Below are 16869 nucleotides of genomic sequence, written 5' to 3'. Positions count from 1 at the left end.
CTAAAAATACAAAAATTAGCCGGGCATAGTGGCACGTGTCTGTAGTCTCAGCTACTTGGGAGGCTGAGACAGAAGAATCCTTGAACCAGGGAGGTAACAGAGTGAGACTCTGTCTCCAGAAAAAAAAAAATCCAGCCTGGGTGATAGAGCAAGACTCTGTCTCAAAAAAAAAAAAAAAAAAAAATTTCATAATAAAAAGTCAAGGAAAAAAGGGAACCTAAACTATACAACAAATCTGTGTGAATTTTTAAAAAAATCTGATATTTCAACTTCAATGTTTATTGCTAATACAAATTCCAGTTAGAAAACAATTCTATTGGCCAGGCACGGTGGCTCCCACCTGTAACCCCAGCACTTTGGGAGGCCGAGGTGGGCAGATCATGAGGTTAGGAGTTCGAGATCAGCCTGGCCAACATGGTGAAACCCCGTCTCCAGTGAAAATACAAAAAATTAGCTGGGTGTGGTAGCGCATGCCTGTAATCCCAGCTACTCGAAGGCTGAAGCTGGAGAATCGCTTGAACTCGGAAAGCAGAGGTTGCAGTGAGCAGAGATCACGCCATTGCACTCCAGCCTGGGCAACAGGGCGAGACTCCGTCTCAAAAAACAAAACAAAACAAAACAAAACAAAAACACACACACACACACACACACAATTCTATTGTCAGATACAGAACTTTAGGTTGGGGAGATATGAATTGCTGGACTTTTGGGTAAAGCATGTGGAATCAGCAACAATCTATATATGTTAGGACTTTACAGACTACCCAAGAAAGAATACTGCAAACTGCCAAGCTATGACTGAGCATTTTCCACGTATCTTCCTCATATGCTTGGAGTAACTATTGTAAAACATTTGGGAACAAGTCTAACTGGGGATGAACGAGCTTCACATATGCTTACTTTCAAGTCTGCAATCCGCCTAGAAAGTCTCATTTCAGAGTTCCAAGGAAGTTCTATGGGGCGCAACACAACTGAGAGAGAAATCCAAGGCATATACTTAAGGATATACTACATACATACTGTATACTTTAAAAGTAGTGTGGGGGAGTTATCAAAGGACATATTTTTCTTTACTGGCCAAGGTATAATTGATATGTCAGTTTCTAGAGTGAGTACTGTAAGTTATCTAAAAGAAGCTTTGCAAACTCCCCAAAATGATTGTTTCCCTGTCCTATGTGTATATGTGTGTGTGTGTCCGGGAAGGGGGTGCAGGGTGAGGGTGAGATTAGTGGATGGGAAGAGGTTACCACATTTGAAAGGAGGGCAGGCCCTTCTATCAGCTAACTTGGACACTCATTTCTCATAAGTCTTATGTTATTATCATCTGCCTCTTTTAAGACTCCATTTCCAACTAGGAATTATGCAATTATTTCTAAGCCCACAATAAAGTATTTTAAAGTAATCATCACTAAGCCTTAATAAAGTCATGTAATTTTAGTTCCTCAGACTATCACTCTATGAAAAGCTTTAATTTTAGGAGCATCTCTAGTCACCCCAATCTTAACAGTTACAGTTCCTGAACTTGATGGCATAAAAATACCTGTGGCATAAAGCAATAGTTTCAGGGAAGAAAAACGTGTCATGATGCTCTCATGGTAATACTAAATTTAATCTTTACTGGGAAAGAGACCTAAAGTTTACCTATAATAGAAGAGATCCCAATTTGCTTCTATTTTTATTCTTTGTCTTCTCTTTCGAAGAACTACTGGCTTCTGATTTATATTCTGGAAGAGAAAAAAACTTCATAGTGCTCAATCTGGGGCTACCAAATAGGCTTAGTCAGAAGATCATCAATTTATAAGTAATGAGAAACATTTCTTTCATCAAATTTTGACAGAAACAAAAATTAACGGAATAAATAAAATCTATAAAACATGAATATAAATGTAGGATATTAAATTATATCACATATAATTTGACAACATATATTTCCATAGTGTTACTCAAGTATTTTCCATGTAGTCTAAAGCTGTTTCAACACCAAATTTTGTTAAAGTTTACAGTGATTAATAAAATTTATAATAGTCAAAAACAGTGACTTGTTTCAAACATTTACATGCAGTTAACACAAAAGTCTTGGGACAACAACAAACGCAAAAGATTACAGGTTGTTAAAGTGCTACCAAAGCCAAGAGGAGCAAGTACAAATTGAAATAGCTAATGGAGAAGAAATGTGTCTACATTCAAACACATGTGAAGTAAGACTTGAATTTATTAAACAAAGAATTATCAAAGATGACTCCACATGCCAGGCAGCTTAATGCATTTCACACATGTAGCAGGAACTTACACTCACCATATTGTTTTTGTCCTGAATTTAGTTGTAAAAAGGAAAAAAAATTAAAAATAAAAACAGAATTGAGCCTAGATCTGCTAAATTATATCTATTACACATCAATATAAAATTATCTTCACTTTAAGACTAAAATACGTGCACGTGCTTCTCTAAGCCTGTGACTCAAATTTTAGGCAGTCATAAACCCTCTGAGAATTCAAAGAGAGCTATGGCCCCTGTTTCAGAGATAGGCACATACTTAAGGTTGCAACTGGAAGAGAAGATTTCAAGGAATTCTTAAAGTCTATATATGGACCAGAGGTTAAGAATCTCTGTTCCAAATGAAACCTATGTATATATCAGACATGAAAACTCTAATCCTCATTGTGATAGAAACAAAAAGTAGAAAGTGGTATAGATTAAAACATGGAAGTCTGTAATTTCATTAAAGTGTAAAAAAACCCCAGACTAGCTGATATAGAAAAAAAAGGTAAAATAAATTTTAAAAAATATTGTTTGAAATATAAACCCTATAAGTTATATAAGAAAACGTTTCCTACAAATTTTAATTCTGTGCACTATCATGAAAGCTAATGCAAAGTGGTTTGAATAAAGTATATAAATAATTCAAAATTTGGTTTAATGACAAACTTTTTCTTAAACTTTCTAATTAAGAAGTACTTTCTTCAATCCCTCCTCCTCTCCAGGACAAAAGACTGGCAGTCCAAAGTAATAAAAATGTAAATACTATACAGAAAAAGGGCAAAAAGCTCTTCCTAAACTAAGTGACTGAATTGGAGACTCAGGCTAACAGTTCTAACTAGCTAAACAAATCCCTAAACTGAAAATAACAAAGAAAAAGCAATCTTACACATTAGCCAAAGGTTACTACTAACAGCACAGAGCATCAGCTGCAAATGGAACTGACTTCATAAACACTGATTATATAAGAAATGCAGATTATTTCAAGAATCGCCAGTTAATCTCGACAATGATTAGTTTTCAGACTCTAACTACAGCATAAGATCATTCCAAACTTTGATGTTAGTGTTTCTATCGACAAAAGTCACAAAGATTATTTGCTGTTCCCTAAAGAAATTAATGTTAAAAATAGGACCCACACAGAAAGGAGATAAGCCGTTGATGCTAACCAAAAGATCTTCTTGACCAGCATTTATCTGGCATCATTTTTTGCTCAAAACTTTAGTAATACCCCATGGAAATGATACCAACAAACCAGTAAAACATTTTTTATATTAAAAATATTCTTTTCCCTCTAAATTGTTTTAAAATAGCAGATTATTGTCTACAGTTTTAAATAAGACAGCTTTGTGTTCATGCTTATGCTGGATAAATGTTACATATGAAGTCTGATGCCAAAAACTTATCTGCAGTATGATAACTATATTTAACAGCTTGAAACAACTGTTATTTTAGAAATCAATTTAACTACCTGAAGCCAGGAGCTTGCAATTTTTAATAACTGTGAAAATCATTCATATCTGTAGATTTTTCAACTGTTCAAATGCTATACCAGTATTATCCTGACCAGATATGTATATAGTGCCTTTACTATTATCTTGCTTGTATATCAAAGAAACCCTATAAGATAGAGAAGGGAGGTATTGTTATTCCGATTTATGAAAGAGGAAAGTAAGGTTCTAAAAACCCATAACTTGGATTCACAAGTAATGAAACTAGGCTCAGAGGTTAACCAATTCAAAGTTCAGTATTCTCTTTACTATACTACATAGCCACCTGAAAGCCCGTCTAATGATTCTTTATATTGAATATATCACTTATATAAATTAGCAGTAATCTATTATTCTGGAGCTCTAAAGAATTGAACCTTGATCCCAATTTCAGATAGATACACAAGACTATATTTGTTCTGCTATGCTTACGTATTCTGGCAATCAATAAGAAACCCACTTGTTTTAGATATTAAAGTTATTTTCCTTGAATAAGGCAATAGCTACCATAAATAAGGAGAAGGTTAAAGAGGAAGAATGTACGTGTGATCAACAAAAACAGAGATCAAGAATGCTTCTACAGGACATCTTAATTCATACTTAGCCACTGCAAAACCCATTATAGATAGAAGAATGCATTACTGAGTCAGGTTCTGCAGAACATAATGCATGCTGAAGAATGAGACTAAAACTGTTTTAGATCTAACTTTCATGTGAGAAAAAATTACTACAAAATTTAAGTATACACAATACATTTAATTTAAAATGTGAATCTTATCTCCAAAACACTTGTCTGGCTAGTTCTGAATAAAAAGGCTAACAGGAAGAGCACCTTTATTTTCATAGGTATAAAACAAAGTGCAGAGAAGAAGGGAAATAAAAACCTAATCAACTCATAAAACTATGAATTAAGGAAAATGTACATAACAGTATGAATTAGAAATTAGGTACCATTCATTTTTAAGCTTCAGGCATTCAGCAAGAAATATATCAATACCATCTCTGTGAACAGCCGGAACTAAAGTAGACTAGGACACACAGAAGTGCTAGGAATTTGGAAGCAAATTATACTTTTACCTCTTTTTGAGCAATGCCCATCCTATCCCTCCAGTGCATCAACACAAGATCCACTTTTTCTTTGGCAAATTTTTCAACTTCTTTAGCAGCTTTTCCAGCTAGTCTTTGCCACTCTGGAACTTTACTAAATTTTCCATACTGATCCTGTAAAATAATGTTGAAATCCATTACATGCCTGTTTGCAAATTTATTTTAAAACTCTACGTAAAGCTGTGTCATTCTATCTATCTTATAAGGTAAATGCTGGATGTTATGGTTCAGCGAAGAAACAAACTGAAAACTTCTACAAATTATACTTTTTATCCAAAAAACTAACTTTTCTACTTAGGTTTCAAGATGATTCTTTTATGAGGGGTGGCAAGATGCAAGTGGGAGCTGGGTGCAGACAGAGAAGGATGACAGAAAAAGAATACATATAAGAAATTATTATAGTAGTATATCATAAAGATGTTTAATTTTTCCATGGATGGCCCAACCCTTATCAGTAACACAAATCTTGTAGGGAAAAAACCCTACCTATAACTTTTTTCATGGTTGGCCCCTTTTACCGACAACATTTATCAATCTCATATGTGCAAAGCACATTTACACACTTATTGGTACTCCAGAACGTACCAATAGGTTGAATTAGAGAAACAAAACATAGAATAAAATGACCACTATTCATAACATTAATTTGTGGTGATAGTTGCATAACTCTGGAAATATACCACAAATTATTTAATTGTATACTTTAAAAAGATGAATATTACAGGCCAGGCGTGGTGGCTCAAGCCTGTAATCCCAGCAATCCGGGAGGCCGAGACAGGTGGATCACGAGGTCAGGAGATCGAGACCATCCTGGCTAACATGGTGAAACCCCGCCTCTACTAAAAAATACAAAAAAACTAGCCGGGTGAGGTGGCGGGCGCTTGTAGTCCCAGCTACTCGGGAGGCTGAGGCAGGAGAATGGTGTGAACCCGGGAGGCGGAGCTTGCAGTGAGCTGAGATCCAGCCACTGCACTCCAGCCTGGGCGACAGAGCTAGACTCGGTCTCAAAAAAAAGATGGATATTACAGGATGTAAATTTTACCTCAAGAAAGATATCAATAGTTAAGTATTGCTATTCAATGTAATGAATTCTTTGTTTCTAAAATTTTTAGGGTGTTTCAAAAAAGACATATATATATAACAGTACCCTTACTCCTAAAAAAGACACACTTGGGACAATCATACTTACCATTGCTATTTTCACATTGTCTCTAACATGCATCCGATCAGCATCCTTCTCAGGTACGAGATCTGAGCTGTCTAAGTACGCCAGCAAGCCTGGCGGCTAAAAACAAAGCACAAAATCCACTTTCAAAACAATGTGAAAAAGAAAATTTATCCTTAACAATCCAAATCAATTAATGCTATGGCTTAGCTATTGAGGGTAAAACTTTAGGGTAACTCCTATGATAAATACCTTTTCAATCAAAAACAAACCATCCCCTTTTAACAATACAGATAACTTGTTTGATTAAATTTTATTAGACAGTATATAAACCTAATTTCTCAACTGACTTACCAAAATGCGTTTCAACAAGTTTGTTGCAGTTGCATTATCAGCTGTCCAGAGTCCCACTAAATGTCTACTTAGCTGTCTGAAAAAAGCAGACGTTGAGAAAGGTTTGCTGCTTTATCTCAGCTAGAACAGAAAGGAATTTTTAAGAACAAAATATCACATAATTATAAAAAATATGGCTACAGTAAAAAAAAAATCATTCCGATGTTAAAAATGGTTACTAAAAAATCTAATGTGGTGAGTTATAATTCAAATGTTACTAATATTTTGGAATTTTCTAAAAAATAAAATGTTTTCCTAATAAATACGCTCATTTTCAATAAACCTGAACATGAAAAAAGTAGTTTTTATCCCATTTAAAGGAAGAAAAAAACAATAAAAACAATTAGAGTTGATGACACAAATAATTTGCATAACAAGTCCTACTAATACAGTGACAATGGCATCCTGGCATTTTTTGGAATTCTGAACAAGCAAGAAGTCAACAACTATGTTCTAATATAACTGTTTTGGCAAGGTCAGAGAGAAAATAATTTTCACTTCTAGAGTCTGGGCAAAGACCTAAACCACTTATAGCAAATTATTCAACTCATCTCACTTAAAAGCTCTAAGAGTATATTTTAATTCAAAGTAAAAATCTAAGATCCAAGTTCAATCTATGGTTTAGTCATTTACTAATTTTAATCCCCATGTCAACATCTGTCTCCTTAAACTGAAAGCTCCTCATAAGTAGAAACCCTATTTTACTCACCAGTGACCCTTCTGTGCTTTGGTGGGGATTCAATTACCATAGCTATAAGAATGGTCATGAAACCTATGAGGGAAATAACCAAATAACCACCTACAAACATATGTTTTATATATGTTATATTACTGAAGAACAAAATTTAACTGCAAAACCCAAAATATACTTTGTCACCAGAAAGTGAACGCTACTAAAACTGTTCATTCCTGTGCCAGTTTGAAAGCTAACATACTAAAGTAATTAAACTTGTAATTTCCTTCACTGGTATTTGGTAAGTTATGTCAGTGACTCCTAAAAAGGTTTTAGTTAGGGACAAAAGAGATAATACTTTATAACAGCAATTTGTAAAAGATAAAGCAATGCAAATAGAGTGATATTTCTATTATACATTGACAGATCTTTAACAGTCTAATTCAAATATTACTAACCTTTTGGAATTTTCTCCAAATTAAAATGCTTCCCTAATACACTAATTGATCACAGTAGGGGAATTTAACTGATTAACTATACTAAAGAGGAACACAACAAGCAAGCATTTAACATGGGGGACGGGTTAACGGAATAGTCTATCAACAGTCTCTACTTTTAATGAAAGATGGTGTCTAGCACTGCTAATAAGACAATACTAGGAAAACATCCTTCTTATCTTTATCCTCTAAGACTACTTTTGTTGTTAACAGAAGTGAGGGAGGTAGTTTCTTCTAATAGTATAAATAGTAAAAAAAAAAATCACTGGCAAGGCAGCATACCATGACGTATAATAACTACACATAGGTGACAAAGAAAATGTACAGTATTGTAACAAACTAAACATTTAACTCAGCAACTTATGCTATTATTTAAAAGGTCAAAAAATATAATTAAAAATATTTATGATACTCATTGTTTTTACTAATATGAATCATAGTATGGTATGCTTAAGACAGCCAAAAGGGTCACATGTTAGAAATCACAAAGAGGGTTAAAAGGGCTGGAATTCATGTAGTGTGGAATAAATGAATACATTTATGTGTTTATATTTGAATGACTATTAGGAAAAAGGGAATCATTTAATTAAAAGAGATTTAGGTTAAGTCTAGCTTAGGCTGGATATGTAAGGTTTTCTGTGGTTTGTTTTTAAAGTAGAGTATTTGACCAAAGATATTTAAAAAGCAACTATGTGAGGTTTTCACATGGCGTCATGTGCATGCAAGATGGTTACAGGAATGTAAGGAGAAAAGGCCTGAGCATGTGGTTCTAGTTCCATAAGCTTGTAAGTACTCTTTTCCATACTAGTCCCATGACTGTGGTGTCAGAGCCTGATAATAGGTTACTGGGGGGGAAAAAGTAAACAGTGTTTCCCCCCAAGTTATCCACAGGCAGGGACCGTGATCGTTTGGGTAAAATCCTTCTGTAAGGAAAGGAAAATAACTAGGTGGATCAAAAGAAAATGTAATATTTGTGTAATACAAACACATTTAGTTTTATGTAATATCTGAATCAATTATCTATAGACAGGAAGTTAATTTATAGCAAATTGAATTAAATCACCTACCTATTTGTAAGCATCCTTTGATCTGAGCTTATTGTAAACATCGCTGTATGCAAGTGTCGAGGTAAGGCACCTTCACTTAGGGCAAGCTCCTGCATTTTTGTAGCAATTTCTTTATCACCTTCCTTTGGAAAAAGGGTAAGATGATCCCTAAGGCGGTAATCCAGGACAAACTATCCAAACTTTAAAAAACTTATTTTACATCTTTAAATGAAAAAACCATTCAGTATGTAATAAAAGTTTAAAATGCATCTTCTACTCACCCAAAAATAACATAGGTGAGTAGCAGCACAGGTAATTTTTAAACCTTTGGAATAAGGTAGACATGTTTCCAGACAACTTTACCTCATAAACTATGCTTTGCTAAACTTAATATTAAAACTAGGTTCATTCCTTGCGTGTGTAGCTGCCAACAAAAAGGAGAGGCTTGGCTATCGCAAGTTCTGTTAAATTTGGGTACTTTGGAAGCTAATACTGAGCAAAGAGCCCATTAGCTAAAGGGAGAAAATTAGCCTTTGGTTGTATATACACACTAAAAATGCAAATAAACTTTGATGTTCCATCCAGTTCAATGCCTATATATAATTACAGCTACTTAAGGGCATACTAATTCTGTGATTGTGTGCTATACTTATGCACAGTAGATGAATTTTTTAGTAAAAGTAGAATTCTTAAATTGTATTCAAATTGCTTCTATGACAACAAAAGAATATAAGAATCCAAAAGCCATTTAGACTGATATCATTGTAAACATCAAAGTATGCAACAGACATTCATAGCCACCTTATCTTTTAAAAAATATAGAAACATAAAGCAACTATCTTAAAGAAGCAGTATCTTCGACAAGATCATGCCCCAATCTCTAGAGCTCAATTACAAATATGCTTTAGCAAGAACTTTTTTGTTGCCTTATTTGATATCATTTTGCTATGAACTGACTCCATCAATAGAGTTCTATTCAATCTCAAGATTTCAACACTGTCAACATTATCCTTCCAAAAAAGAGCAACAGATAGAATAATAACTTTTAATTACTTTAAGTAAAATGAACAAATAATGCAGTAACAGATTTATCTGCTCTACAACTTCACTTACTATGAAATTAAAACTTTTATTACTGAGGATTGTTTCTGTAACAAGCTTAAAACTAATTTCTAAATAAAGATTTAAAATTACTTTTCTTATTCAGAGAAATGTTTATTTCCCAAAAAGACTGAAAGGCAATATTGTCAACTTCAATTAAAACAGCCTATCAACATTCAAGTAAGGTTAAAATTTCAAAACTGTTCTCTCACCTCTATTATTGCCTTCATAACCAACCCAGCTCCTTTTATTATTGCCATGGAAGGATGCTTTAAAGTGAGGGGGAAAAAAGTAACAAAAAATAAAGAAGAATTTTATTCCAACACATTTAGCTGTTACTCTTAAAGAAGGATATACATTTTTACACAAGGTATAAGCCATAAAATTAGTAAAGGATATATCTCAAAGTCAGTTTGGTTAAATATTTTAGGTATTTTCACAATATAGCCTCAGCGATACAGACACATAAACAAAAAATTTATGTTAGTAGGAAACAGCCAACATTTATTTGAATAATTATTTGAATGATACTAAAATAAAAAAAACATAAATATCATATATACATACATGTACCTAGTAAGTACTATAGTACTGTATAAAATAACAAACGTTTTCCAGTGTTTATGAAGAGCCCTGCTAAAGCTCATTTTATTATTTGGGAATTTGTAAAGAAAAGGGAACTTTGGGCCTACCACAGAAAAATGAGTTTTTCACTACTAAAATGGAGGCCAGGTGCAGTGGGTCATGTTTGTAATCCCAGCACTTTGGGAGGCTAAGGCAGGAGAATTGCTTAAGTTCAGGGGTATGAGAACAGCCTGGGCAACAAAGGGAGACCCCGTCTCTACAAAACAAACAAATAAATAAATTAGCTGGGTGTGGTAGCATGTGCCTGTGGTCCCAGCTGCTCAGCAATTGAGGTGGGAAGATCACTTGAGTCTGGGAGGCTGAAGCTGCGGTGAGCTGTGACTGCATCACCATACTCCAGTCTGGGCAACGGAACAAGACCTTTGCCTCAAAAAATAAAAAAGCAAGATATAGAAAATGGGCAGACTGTCAAAACAGCAGTCAACACCCATCAACAGCGCTCTACATGAAACACCAAGAAATCTGTATGCTCAAAATGTACCAATACGATAATGTACTAGGTACATTTGTCTATATTATAGATCAAGCTTGTCCAACCTGCAGCCTACATAGATATTTATATTTATTCAAAGCCAACCCAGGATGGCTTTGAATGTAGCCCAACACAAATTCTTAAGCTTTCTTAAAACATTTTTGTGATTGTTTTTTCTTTTAGGTCATCAGGTACTGTTAGTGTTAGTGTATTTTATGTGTGGCCCAAGACAATTCTTCTTCTTCCAACATGGCCCAGGGAAGCCAAAAGACTGGACATCTCTGCTGTAGAAGTATGCAAATGTTGTCTTAGAAACAGTGATCCTAAAAGTGGTTCCCTTAAATTCACTGCTATCTGATAAGAAAAATATAAGCTCTCACCTGAAAAAGTTTAAAAAGGGTTCTTCCATTGGATGCTACCATCTCTAAGAGCATATCAAACTGCTGCCCTTCAGTTGTCTCACTATATGGAGCACAGAGGGCAAAGGTAAGGAAGTCCAAGAGTGAACTAATAACTAGGGCACCAGTCCCATGATCCTGAAACAAAGCAACAGATTCTCTTAAAGACTTGAAGATGGGGAGCTTCAGTTACATTGTAACAATAATGTGTTCCTTTCTGTTATTCTATATGTCAGACATAAACATTGACTTTAATTTCTCAACATGAGGTTCAAAGTTGGATGACTCTTTAGTACTTGCTTTGCTCACATAGTGAATCCATTATCCATCATACCTCAAAAGGAACAATTAAAATTCAGTCAAATTTCAAGAGTATAACCAAGACTTCACAAATGTGTATAACAAAGGTTAATGTTTATTTGCATAAAAGAAATCTTTGCCAATATTTAAAAAACTCTGGCAATCTGCTCATGTTCCTTCAAGATGCTATAGAATGCCCATCTCCAAAATTATCAGGAACTGATGAACAAAGATTTGCCTTAATTTTCTTAGAGCAGTTTATTTAATAATGACATTTTTAAAGAAAGAAAAAACAAAAATTGAGGTATCACTGTGAAAATCTAAAGGCTTTGACATGTATCCTTCCCAGATTAATGGATACAGTCCTAAGACAAAATATTTTATTATCAGTGACCAAGCTGAACTGTGACCAATACTGACCAAAGCTGGGGGCTATAATAAAAAAACAAAATCATCCATGTCGCACTTCTAGATTATCTTTCAATAATGGCATGAGACCTACCATGAAGACAAATTTAATTATAACTTACCACATGGGAATTAAATTTCTCCAGTAAGTTTTCCAGAAACTTCTTTGATGAGAGAAGAGAAGCTTTGTTCAACTGTTCTTGTCTTAAGTCATAGTCATCATGCATGGGCTGTTGATGAAAAAAAAAAAAGTGGTAATTCATAAGCAGTCCCACGTGCTAGCATCACACAAAAGTCATTTATAAAGAGTATTCAAATTACACACTGAAAGAATTAAAAACCATTGCCTTTAAAGTGTAAGACAAAAAGGAAACTCATGATGAGCAGGCAGAAGTGATGATTTACCATGATTTTGATCAGACTTCACAGATAATTTGCCCAACAATTAACTCAACATATACACAAGGTACTCTCTCAAAGGTCACAGATCTTATTAGAAGGTAAACAACATTTGCCCAGCCAGAATTTTAAAACTAAAATTTGAAATAAAACTTAGCATTTAAAAGCATGTACTAATACTTGTCTCAAGGGTGATTTTCTTTTGACTATTGAAACATTCCAGCATGATGGTTAGGAGTACAGTTCCAATCCTAATTTTACTACTGACCATAACTGGAAGACATTAGGCAACGTAAGTTACTTTACATAACTCTGAGTTGCATTTTCCTCAGCTGTAAAGTAGGAGTGATAGTATTTATATAAGATTACTATAATGCTTAGATGAGATAATTCATGTAAGATACACAGCCAACACCTAATATGTAATGAGGGCTCAATGTTTCATAGCACTGTTTACTTTTTTTTTTAATTGTGGTAAACTACATATAACAAAAGTTACCATCTTAACCATTTTAAATTACACTATTCAGTGGCATTAAGCATTCACATCTTTGGGCAACTATCACCACTACTCATCGCTAGAACTTTTTTCATTTTCCCAGACTGAAACTCTGTAATCATTAAACAACAATTCCCCATTCTGCCTTCCCCTAGCCCCTGGCAACTACCATTCTACTTTCTGTCTGTGAATTTGACCTCATATAAATAAAATCATACAGTATTTATCCTTCTGTGACTGACTTCTTTCACTAGCATCATGTTCTCAAGATTCATCCATGTTGCAACACGTGTCAGAATTTCCTTCCTTTTTGTTTCTGCTTATTTAGCAAATACTGTACGTTGTTATGGTTAATTGTATAAACTTTGGAGCCAGAAAGTGAGCTTGAAGCCTCCTCTACCACTTACTAGCTACATGACCTTGAACAAGTTACTTGGGCCTTAAGTCCTTCTCTGTAAAATAGATATAATAGTAGTAACTTCTAAAGTTCATTGAAAGACTGAATAATATATGTGAAATTCATAGAATAGTACCTGAAACACAGAAAAAAATAATTATTGTTTATTAAACAGCTTGACAAGGCCCGTTAAAGATAAAAATAAAAATTAAACAAGAATATTATCCTCAGGAAGCTGACAGATTGAAAAAAATATACCATGTTTAGAAATAGCAATAATCCAAAGAAGAAATTGCTAAGAAAGATAAGTGTTATTATATTCATGAGGGTAATTTCACTTCAGGGAGGGATAAATCACTACCACCTTCAGGAATAGGAAAGCTCCATTTATTTTTAAATTTTTTAATTGTTGTGGGTACATAGTAGGTGTGCATATTTGGTAAGCTTCATTTAAAAGCTGACTTGAGCTCTTAATGAATGATGAGCAGGGAAAGAATTCTGAGCAGAGGGAATATATGACATATTAATATATATATAGGTCTCTTTCCTTGGCTCCTGACATACAGCACCTAAAACCCTTGCAGACAGGGGTACTAGCAGAATCTTTTGTTGCAACAGTCTTTTACCCTGGTTCCTGACACACAGCTCCTAAGGCCTTTGCAATTTCCTGAATGATAGGGGAGCCTGACACAAAGCTCTTTACCCTTAGAATTTCCTGGGTGATAGGAACATCTTTTGTTATAATAAAGCAACTCTCCATATCATTGTTATTTTAAGTTCTAGTTATCTCACTACTTGTTTGGAACAGTAAATATAATTAATTCACTTTTGGGGATGCAAGGTTTTATAGAAGTGTTTACTTATGTTTATGTGCCACTAAGCTTGCCTAAAACACTTTATATAAGGAAAAGTCCCAGGTACTACACACAAAACTGAGATAATGAGAAACTTCAAAACTATACTAAACAATTCTTTCTCCCTCTGTACAAGCTGCCACTGAGTTAGATCTTTACTGCGCAACAGCTTTCAGATGTACCTCTTCTTTAGCCCCTGTGACTACCCTAGCTCAGCAACTCATTTCTTACATGACAATTTGGTCAACCTGCCTCTAATTTTACTTCTATTCTCCACATACTACCAGTGTGGGTTTTTAAAAACTCAAACCTGATCACGTTACTGCTCTCTTGCTAAAAAATCCTTACAAAAGGATGCAAATCTAGCTCCTCCCTCCTGATACAGAAGGTTTTTTATTACTGTCTGCATACATCTCTAGCCGCAACTCCTAATTACCTAATTACCACCCCCCCCCACCCATACCTCATAACCCAACCATATTTAATTATTTGTTACTTTCCAATCATGCCTTTGTACATGCTATTCCCCACCCAGGAAGGCCTTTCCAGAGCTAGAAAATTCCTGCCTGTCCTTCAAGATTCAGATCAAATGTAACATCTTCCAGAAAGAGTGGGTGAGAATCTTTCATTTCCCCTCATCACCAAACAAAAAGTGCTGCTTTTCAAGATCCTATGGCCCCTACTACCTTACCTTGTACAGATATGCCTACTTTACCAAACTGTCAACAAAGTGAAGGAAGAAAAGAATTTCTGTCTTATAGATCTTTGAATTTCTGGCACACAGAACATTGCCTGGTATACAGAATATGCTAAACAAAGGTTTATTTGAATAACTATGAGAACAATTTAAAAAACATAGAAACAAGAACTGATTGGTACAATGAAAATCTGGGATTGTGGAAATCAAAACCACCAGTCAACTTAAGAAAAACCAGTTTCCTTAAGAAAACTACGACTTACACACATAAGGGCACAAAGCATATCAACTGCTGCATGGATGACTCCATTGTTGCTCCTTTTGAGTGCTTTTACTACCTTCACCCCGAGACGCTCGCGAAACCTTTTGGAACAAAAACCAAGCATATAATAGCAATATCAAAACATTTTAAATTGTTGTATTATTGAAATAGGTCATATTAACTTTCCATTGTATTACTGGAACAATGACGTATTTTAAATTCCACCTCTGAAATTTATCAGTCTTCATAATAGTTTTTTCTTCGAGAGGGAAAATATTTTTTAGGGTTAACTAAAACTAAAAGGCATGTAATTTCCCATTCAAATTAAGAGTCAGGAATATTACTGGTGAGTATGGGACCAATATTCCGCTTCTCCTCCCCTCACCTTCCTTTTTCATTTCTCATGAATAAAGTACCATATCACCCTATAAAAGGTATCTGGTTTAGTCAAGGAAAAGGAGGTGAATCGTTCTTTATTTGCCATTTTGAGTAGTTCAAACTCTCTAAGAGAAATTAAGTTTCAGAAGACAACTTACTTTGGAAGCTGAGTGAAAGCTAGGAAACCAGCTTTGGATGCCACAAGCCTCCTCACGGCCTGGAACTGACTCTCAAGTTCCGCATTTGAAGCAACGACATCCCCTTCTTGGGACAACAATGCTGTTATGGCATTATTGATCAGTTTTTCTTTGTTTTCTGAGAAGAGACCCTAGGTGAAGAAAGAGTATTTCAAAAAAGTTTCCATACCAAAAGTCAATAACAATGAACAATCATAAAACTTATCTTACATCTTGTGTTACTGCATGCAAGACTCCACTGTATGAAATATTAGCATTGAACCTGAATACAGCATCTGCAAAGTTGCCATCTGTAAAGAGATTAAGAGGTTCAAAAAGAAGATACAAATTCCTAATTCTTAAATTATTAAGTAGATGGGTGGAAATGTAATTACATTTAAATCAATACGTACTTGGAGGCGTAGCTAAGAACCTGAGGTGAAGGCTCTCTACTTCCTCATCAACAGGCATGCTGAGTAACCCCCATCGCTGACCTTTATGGGTTGGTGTCATTTTTACACAAACATCTCTATTACCAGAGGCTCTTACTCCATCCAGCAAACTTGCTAATAAGGAATCTCTAAGTAAGAATAAAAGTAAAAAAAGGTTTTAGCATTGATGATTAAGGGGAATTCTGATCTAGCATGAAGCATAGGCCCTTTAGCAGGTAACCTGCTCAGGGACACACTACAGTTACAATGGGAAACACAAAGAGTGGGGCTAAGGAAGAGCTCTAATACTAGCTCTTCACTGTGCTGCTACATGACACTGCACAAGTTACTTAAACACTAACTTCAACGTCTCTTTCTCTCCCTTTATTTTTAACAGCTTTACTCAGTTCTAACTTACAAATCACAAGTCATCCAATTAAAATGTACAGTTTGATAATTTTTAATACATTTATACAACTGTATAATCACCATCATCCAGTTTTGATATATTTTCATCACTCCAGAAAATTTCCTCGTGCCCATTTGCAAAAGAACACTCCCCAGCCCCAGGAAACCACCCATCTACCTCTATAGTTTTGCTTTTTAAAGAAACTTCATAAAAACAGAATTATAGAATATGTAGTCATAGGTGTCTTATTTTACTTATCATACATAGGCTTTTAGGATTCACTCAAGTTGTTGCATGTATTAGTTCAGTCCTTTTTTACTGCTGAGTAGTATTCCATTGTATGAACAGACAACATTTTGTCTGTTCATTCACTGGCTGATTTAGACATGGATTGCTTCTGCTTTTGGCTATAATG

At 34.7% G+C, this 16869-nt stretch overlaps 1 protein-coding gene across 1 annotated transcript in view; it reads right to left on the bottom strand.

The window, feature by feature from the left end:
* DNAJC13 (DnaJ (Hsp40) homolog, subfamily C, member 13) overlaps positions 1-16869 on the bottom strand; it is a 120673-nt gene that overhangs the window by 65548 nt on the left and 38256 nt on the right. The window contains exons 10-21 of the mRNA XM_011977983.1: positions 16028-16194; positions 15846-15925; positions 15597-15766; positions 15062-15161; positions 12075-12182; positions 11227-11382; positions 9942-9998; positions 8650-8771; positions 6374-6449; positions 6044-6139; positions 4825-4968; positions 1642-1724 (exon numbers count right to left, since the gene is read on the bottom strand). Of these exons, the coding sequence (XP_011833373.1) occupies positions 1642-1724; positions 4825-4968; positions 6044-6139; positions 6374-6449; positions 8650-8771; positions 9942-9998; positions 11227-11382; positions 12075-12182; positions 15062-15161; positions 15597-15766; positions 15846-15925; positions 16028-16194 (1359 nt within the window). The remainder of the gene's footprint in view (positions 1-1641; positions 1725-4824; positions 4969-6043; positions 6140-6373; positions 6450-8649; positions 8772-9941; positions 9999-11226; positions 11383-12074; positions 12183-15061; positions 15162-15596; positions 15767-15845; positions 15926-16027; positions 16195-16869) is intronic.

The sequence above is a fragment of the Mandrillus leucophaeus genome, unplaced genomic scaffold (assembly GCF_000951045.1).
Source record: "Mandrillus leucophaeus isolate KB7577 unplaced genomic scaffold, Mleu.le_1.0 Scaffold186, whole genome shotgun sequence".
NCBI lineage: Eukaryota > Metazoa > Chordata > Mammalia > Primates > Cercopithecidae > Mandrillus > Mandrillus leucophaeus.
Note: the sequence above shows the minus strand (reverse complement) of the source record. Positions and strands in the feature narration are given on the sequence as shown.